The 7,981-nt window shown below is 55.6% G+C and overlaps 1 protein-coding gene across 1 annotated transcript; it reads left to right on the top strand.

Annotated features, from left to right (window-relative positions):
* Positions 1 to 6,230: 6,230 nt before the first annotated feature.
* LOC119405623 (probable ATP-dependent RNA helicase DDX5) lies at positions 6,231 to 7,673 on the top strand. The gene has a single exon (XM_037672456.1). The coding sequence runs from the start codon at positions 6,231 to 6,233 to the stop codon at positions 7,671 to 7,673; it is 1,443 nt and encodes a 480-aa protein (XP_037528384.1).
* Positions 7,674 to 7,981: the final 308 nt, after the last annotated feature.

The raw sequence follows: 7,981 nt of genomic DNA, 5'->3' as shown, positions 1-7,981 counted from the left end.
ACCCCGGGTACGAAAAGGGAGCCGTCCGGCGACCTAATAGCTCGTCACTATGAGTGGGTCATAGTAGGCCTTGAGGCGCTCCACGTTGACTATGTCGCGCCCTCGACGGCGCATGTCCGAAGCTGGTTCGATGGGTTCGATCAAGTAGTTGACCGGGGATGTGCGCTCGACGACCTGGTATGGGCCTTCGTATTTCGGCAGCAGTTTTGAAGAGAGGCCACTTGCAGTGGTAGGGACCGAGAGCCATACGAGCGCTCCAGGGAGGAACGTGGGCTCAGAAGTGGTGGTGCCGTCGCGAATGCTCTTCTGCAGCTCTTGTTCCTGCGTCGTAAATGTCTTGGCAAGCTCGCGACACTCTTCAGCAAGCTTGGCTGTGTCAGAAATAGGCGCACACTCAGATGGATCCGGCTTGTATGGAAGTATCGTGTCGATGGTGTGCGACGGGTGCCTTCCGTACAGTAAGAAGAAGTGTGAAAATCCAGTAGTGCTCTGAGGGGCGGTATTATAGGCGTAGGTGACGAAGGGCAGAATGGCATCCCAATTGGTGTGATCGGCGGCGACGTACATTGACAGCATGTCGCCGAGCGTGCGGTTAAAGCGTTCGGTTAGGCCATTCGTCTGCGGGTGGTAAGCAGTAGTTTTGCGGTGAATAGCATGACACTCTTTCAGAATGGCTTCCACGACTTCCGATAAGAACACACGGCCTCGATCGCTGAGAAGCTCTTGGGGTGGACCGTGACGCAGTATGAATCTGTGTAGTAGGAAGGAGGCAACATCGCGCGCTGTAGCCGCTGGGAGGGCGGCGGTTTCGGCGTATCGCGTTAGATGGTCAACAGCGACGATGGCCCAGCGGTTACCAGCCGAAGTCAGAGGAAGGGGTCCATACAAATCGATGCCCACGCGCCCAAACGGACGGTTAGGGCAAGGTAATGGTTGTAGACCTGCTGGCGACACGTGCGTTGCAGGTTTTCGGCGTTGGTAATCGAGGCAGGAGCGAACGAACTTCTGCACGTAGCGGTACATCCCACGCCAGAAGTATCGTTGTCGTATGCGGTGGTAAGTTTTGGATACCCCAGAGTGCGCGCATTGCGGGTCAGAGTGGAAGGCTTCGCATATTTCAGAACGCAGACTGCGGGGTATCACTAGTAGCCACTGGCGGCCGTCGGCGTTGTAATTGCGTCGGTGCAGGAGGTCGTCACGAACGGCGAAATGGTGGGCTTGACGACGCAACGCGCGAGTGGATGGTGTTGCCGACGGATCAGTGAGCAAGTCGATCAGCGAGGTGATCCATTTATCCTTGCGCTGTTCGGTAGTGATGGTGTGAACGTTGATTGAAGCAACAGCCATGTGAGATACTGAGCAGGGGGCATTGTTGTCAGGCAAGGGAGAGCGCGAGAGGGCGTCGGCGTCAGCATGCTGGCGTCCGTTGCGGTACAGCACGCGGATGTCGTAGTCCTGCAGGCGAAGTGCCCAGCGGGCGAGACGGCCTGAGGGATCCTTCAATGACGACAGCCAGCATAGTGCATGATGGTCGGTGACGACATCAAATGGGCGACCATACAAATAAGGTCGAAACTTTGTAAGGGCCCATATGATCGCCAGGCACTCTTTTTCCGTGACTGAGTAATTGGTCTCGGCTCTGGTAAGCGTACGGCTTGCGTATGCCACGACATATTCGGGGAACCCTGGTTTGCGCTGCGCAAGGACAGCGCCGAGGCCTACACCGCTGGCGTCCATGTGTACCTCCGTTGGGGCCGTAGGATCGTAGTGGCGTAGGATGGGAGGAGACGTCAACAAACGACGGAGCTTTGCGAACGCGTGGTCACACTCGGACGACCACGAATTTAGGGGTCCGTTACTTCCAAGGAGCTTCGTCAGCGGCGATATGATGGTGGCAAAGTTTCGTATGAAGCGTCTAAAGTACGAACACAGTCCTACGAAACTGCGCAGTTCTTTTACGGTCGTAGGTTTGGGAAATTCGGCCACGGCCCGAAGCTTGGCCGGATCGGGAAGGATTCCGTCCTTGGACACGACGTAGCCGAGGATTGTCAGCTGCCGTGCTGCAAATCGGCACTTCTTCAGATTCAGTTGGAGGCCGGCGTTGCGCAAACGCGTCAAAACATGCCGCAGACGTTGGAGATGCGTGGAGAAGTCCGGAGCGAAAACCACGACGTCGTCGAGGTAACACAAGCACGTGTGCCATTTCAAGTTGCGCAGAACGGTGTCCATCATGCGCTCGAAGGTCGCGGGCGCATTACACAGACCAAACGGCATGACGTTGAACTCGTACAAGCCGTCGGGCGTGACAAAGGCTGTCTTCGGTCGAGCGTCATCCGCCATGGGTACTTGCCAGTACCCCGAGCGCAAATCAAGAGACGAAAAGAATTCGGCTCCTTGCAGGCTGTCAATCGCGTCGTCGATTCGCGGCAGCGGATAAACATCCTTGCGAGTGATCTTGTTGAGCCGTCGGTAGTCCACACAGAACCGCACGGAACCGTCCTTCTTCGCAACGAGAACAACGGGAGAGGCCCATGGGCTGTCCGAGGGTCGAATAACGTCGCGTCGAAGCATATCGTCGACTTGCTCATTAATGACCCGGCGTTCTGCGGGAGACACGCGATATGGACGTTGCCGCAGTGGTGGTTGGGCGCCGGTGTCGATGCGATGCGTAACAGCGGTAGTGCGGCCGAGAGAAGTTTGCCAGACATCGAAAGAAGAACGAAATTCTTCCAGCAGGCACAGAAGTTGGGAACGCTGGACCGATGTGAGGTCGTCAGCAATGGAGGACCTAAACACATCAGCAGGTGACGAATCGGACGCGGAAACAGCACTGAGCGTACCGGAACTGGGACAGTGCGTGTCATCGGGTGCGTCCATAACTTGTGCGTCTTCGAGGGGTTCCACTCTGCCGAGACATTCCCCTCGCACCAACGTAACAATGTATGGAGATGGGTTGTTAACAAAAATAGCGGTGCTGCCCTGAGTGACTTGGACGGTCGCGAAAGGTACCAGCAAGCCTCTCCTAGTGCAAACGTGGTCAGATGGCGAAATGAGCGCAATGGTGTCGGAGAGACCGGCGCAGTCGACTGACACAGCCGTCGACGAATTTGGAGGAACTTTGGTATCGTCTTTGACGAGGATCTTGCTCAATACCGATGAAGTGTCTGCCGGCGTCAGATCTGAGAACGGGGAGAGTTCGATTTCGGCTTGTGCGCAATGAATTACGGCGTCGTGGCGGGAGAGAAAATCCCATCCCAGGATGACGTCGTGAGAGCATGCAGCAATTATAATGAACTCGACGTCGTACAAAACGTCCTGAATGACGACGCGAGCTGTGCATATTGCTGTAGGATGAATACTCTGGGAGCTCGCTGTACGGAGAGACATCCCAGAAAGTGGCGTCCTCACTTGTCGCAGTAATCGGCTCAATTTTTGGTCCATAACGGATACGGCGGCTCCAGTGTCGACAAGGGCAGATGCGGGAACACCGTCGACAAACACGTCTATCACGTTCGATGGTCTTCGCTGAGGGCTTTCGCAGTTCAATAGCGTCGCAGCCCTTGCCTCCTGGACTGCGACGACTAGTTTTCCTGGTCGCGAGCGACCTGACGTGGGCGCATCGGCGACAGTGAGCGACGTCGTGGAGACGGAGAGCGCCGAGTAGATGGAGCTTGGCGTGACGTCGGCGACAGAGGCGTAGGTGGGGCGTAAAATGTGCGGTTTGACTGGCTGGTGGCGGGCGACACGACTTGAGGCGGTTGGACGCGATTGCAGTAACGCGCCACGTGGCCGGCGTAACCGCATGCGAAGCATATGGGGCGGTTGTCAGGTGTGCGCCATCGGTTTGCTGGAGCAGGGCCCGCCCATGGCGCAAAACGTGATTGACTGGGTGGCGACTGATATGACTGCATCGTTGGCTGCAGTCGTGGCCTCTGCATGACGTCGGCGTAGGTAGCCGGCACAGCCGCTTCGAAGGACTGATGTCTAGGGGCGGCTTCGGCGTAACTGTGTGGGGCTGCCGCAGGTATTACTGGGGACGTCCTGGCGACAACTTGGGCGTAACTGAGTGGTGCAGGAGCTGGATGGTGCTGGTGGTACTCAGGCATGACCTCCGCGATTTCCTGCTCAATCGCTCGACGGAGGGGAGGGAGAAGAGTGGTTGACGGCTGTTGAACGTACTGAGGTTGAGCAAAGTCCAGCAGCGAGAACTGGCGCGCAATTTCCTCGCGCACGAATGACTTCACCTCTGCGATCAAGGCGGAGTGGTCGGATATGGTCGACAAGCCAGCGAGCTCGGCGTCGCGGGATGGAGAGCGACGGGTCATCGACCGCTGCCGGCGCAGCTCCTCGTAGCTCTGGCAGAGCGTGATGACCTCGGCCACTGTGCTGGGGTTTTTGGCGAGCAGCATCGTGAAGGCATCGTCGTCGATGCCTATCATAATGTGCCTCATCTTGTCAGATTCCGACATGGTGGCGTCGGCTTTCTTACACAAATCGAGGATGTCTTCAATGTAGCTGGTAAAGGTTTCGCCGGCCTGCTGAGCTCGTTCTCGCAAACGCTGTTCGGCCTGCAGCTTACGAACGGCAGGGCGGCCAAACACGTTGATGATGGCGGTCTTGAAGTCGGACCACGTCGTAAAATCGGATGCGTGGTTGTTGTACCACAGGCCGGCCACACCCGCGAGGTAGAAAACCAAGTTGGTCAATTTTCCCGCCTCGTCCCATTTATTGGGGACACTCACGCGTTCATAGATCGCGAGCCAGTCCTCCACGTCGGTCCCATCTGCGCCAGTGAAGACTGGGGGGGTCGCGGATACGAGTGACACCGGGGCATGAGGTCGGTGTAGGCGAGGCGTCTGCTGGGCGGCGTCTTGAGGCATGGTAGCTGGTAGGGTACGGGATCGAAGCTCCAGAGGCATCGAATGGGAGCACAGCACTCTCCACCAATTTGTTAAGCGGTTTATTGGACGGGACTCGGCGACAATACGCTATGGCGACAGTCCAGGCCAAAGCACGGGCTCCGAGAGCGAGCGGCGTTTACAAGAGGACGACCCACTAGGAGCCGCTGGAGAACGCAACCGTTTAACAGTACCAGTTGCTTCGCCACACTGTTGTTGTTCTCCGAAGGTCTTTTTTTATCTTGCGAGTTTATATTACCAATCTGTAATGGCTAAACATTTCATTTTTAACATTTTCCTTGAGTAAGTGCATTAGTTTCCTAAGCAAGGCAGCGTCCGATTCATGGCCTATCCCCGGAGTGGTTTGCGCCAAGATATTGAGGAAAGAACCAACCAACCAACTCACGCTGCATTGCCGCAACTTGGTCTAGGCTAAAACTGGGCTTTATTAAAAAGAGATTTCACCATCTCCCACTAAAGCGAACCATGTCGGGATGCGAAGAAGCGCATGGGTCGACTTAAAGTTCCGTTCATCACGCGTACCTTGCTCGATGTTAACGCGACCTTGCATGTGGAGCACACCATGAATTTACTGTAGTTGCTGTTGCTGTTACTCGTCCCGAACGCTTGTTGAGCGCGCCACGCGGGTTCAGCGCGCGTCTGCAGAATCTCGTTCCCCGACGCCATCACGTGATTCCTGAGAGAGTGTAAGGGGGCGAGGCCACAGCATCTTACCCAGCCCCTTACACAGGCCCGAACGCGCTAGCGCGTGCCAGCACACGTGGTTTTGTCTGCGTTACGCCCAAGGAGGTTGGTTACGACAAGCTAGGACAGCATACGGCAGCCCGGGCCTTTAAAGTGCTCTGCACGTGTCATCATCAAGGTGGTCGAAGAACAAGACGAAGAAGACTTCTCCTTGGCGCGAGCGCGCGCTCTGCACGTATCATCATCAAGGCGGTCGAAGGACAAGATGAAGAAGACTTCTCCTTGGCGCGAGCGCGCGCTCAGTATGTTACAGATGGCTATGGTAGGTTTTAGAAAGCGGACGGTCGCCAATGGAACTACGGACAAAGCCCAGCGCATAAGCTGCTTTGCATCTAAAATAACTCCTCATTGTAATTGACGCTGTAACCTCTAATAACTCTTAAACAAATTCAGACTATATGATCCGCCCGACTCTGGGCCGATTCCCCTGAGTGTGTAGGTTCCAGTAATTCCAGGAGCGTCATCATCATTATTAGTGCCACTGTTACTGAGGAGGAGCAGAAGACGACGAAGTAGTTGCACGGCAGAGCAAGAAGGGTTGGAACGTAGTTGTTCGACATTGACGGCATGTCTAGGCGCAACCGTATCGGTGACGGCCACCGCAATGTCGCGAAGTGGCGCCGACACCGCGCGTCACGACACCCGCGCCCTAGCCAACTGCCCACTTCGTTGCACTTGCCGCAATGGCACCAAATCCAGCTGCCGCCATTTGAAAAGAACTGGTACCAGGAACACGCCGACACAGCCCTACGGTCAGGTGATGAGGTGGACTATTTCAGAAAGTCCAACGGAATCACCGTGAAGGGAGACTACGTGCCCAAGCCCATATTTGATGCTGTTGAAGCAATCCTTCCCGACTCCGTAAGAAAAACCATCGAAGCCCAGAATCTTTTCACGCTCACAGCCGTGCAGGCTCAGTGCTGGCCAGTGGCACTCCAGGGCAGGGACCTTCTGGCCACTCTACGGAACGATGCAGAAGGCAAGACACTGGCGTACCTCGTTCCCGCCATTGTCCATACAATGAACCAGCCTCCCGTTCAACCTGGTGACGGGCCAATCGCCGTGGTGCTGGTGGCTGGGCGGGAATCTGCACTACTGACTCAGCAGGCGGCATCTAAATTTGAAGCATATACCGGAGTGTGCAGCACTTGCGTCGTTTCACGAGATATCGACGGACAGGAAGTCGCTCACCTTAAGAGAAGCAGCAAGCTGTGTGTTGCGACACCGGGCCGCCTCCTGTCTTTGCTGCAAGAAGGCAAGGTGAACCTCTCTCGATGCACGTTCGTGGTTGTTGATGAGCTTGACCGCATGTTGATCCTCGGATTAGAGCCGCAAGTTCGCCAGGTTTTCAAGTACGTTCGGCCGGATCGCCAGACTCTCGTCTGGGGAGCCGCGCCGTTGTTTATGGACGCGCGTGCTCTTGCCGTGGAGTTTTGCGTGCACGGACCCATAGAGGTCGCCGTCGAGCCGCCGCACGCTTTGTTCAACCGACAAGTGAGACACTTCGTTCGGGTGTGTGGGGACGCAGGGAAAATCGACGCCTTCGCTGCCATCTGCGAAGAAATTTTCGACGGAGAGCGAGCGGACGAGACAGAAGAAAAGTCTATCGTCTTTGCCGATTCAGCGCAGACTGTCTCCGACCTGACGAGGATGATTCGGCGGTACCCGCGTTTCGTCGTCGGCGTGCACGGCCGCCAAGCTGACGATAATCGGCAATGGACGACCAACGCATTTCGAAAGGGCTGGTACACCGTCCTCGTGGCGACCAGTTCGGTGGCGAGAAACCTGAACGTACCGGAGCGAGTACAGTTCGTAGTGAACTACGACTATCCGGGAGGTCCTGATGAGTACATACGCCGGACCGGCTTTGCGGCCTCTGCGGTGTACACAATATTCACGCCGCAAAATTGCCAGCACGCCGAAGGACTGATATCGATCCTAGAGAGTGCCAAGCAGGAGGTGAGCCCAGAGCTGAAAAATATTCGAGCCTGTGGCAGACCCAAAGTTTGAAGGGAGTTAGCCGGTTTCGTTCGTTGTTTTGCGAACCTTTCTAGCTCGCCATAAAACACTGAAAATTTCTTTATGGAATATTTACAGCTGCTCTGTTAGAGTATATTTCCTCGCCAGAATATGTCTTCTGGGCAGAGCAGGTGACAAGTAGGGGATCGCGTTTGAACCACTTAAAGCCTTTGAGCACCGCAAAAGTGCGTAGTAAAGCAACAGTGTGTTATCCAAAGAAGGCTTGAACACACATACACGGCGAACAGCTTTTTTAAATAAAGGAAGAGTGTGTAATCCAAAGAAGGCTCGAGCACACA

Source organism: Rhipicephalus sanguineus, chromosome 9 (assembly GCF_013339695.2).
Source record: "Rhipicephalus sanguineus isolate Rsan-2018 chromosome 9, BIME_Rsan_1.4, whole genome shotgun sequence".
Taxonomy (NCBI): domain Eukaryota; kingdom Metazoa; phylum Arthropoda; class Arachnida; order Ixodida; family Ixodidae; genus Rhipicephalus; species Rhipicephalus sanguineus.
This window is presented reverse-complemented; position numbering and strand designations above follow the sequence as displayed.

What these genes read in the sequence shown, in the direction of transcription:
- LOC119405623 (XM_037672456.1), top strand. Translation starts at nt 6,231, where the DNA reads ATGTCTAGGCGCAACCGTATCGGTGACGGCCACCGCAATGTCGCGAAG.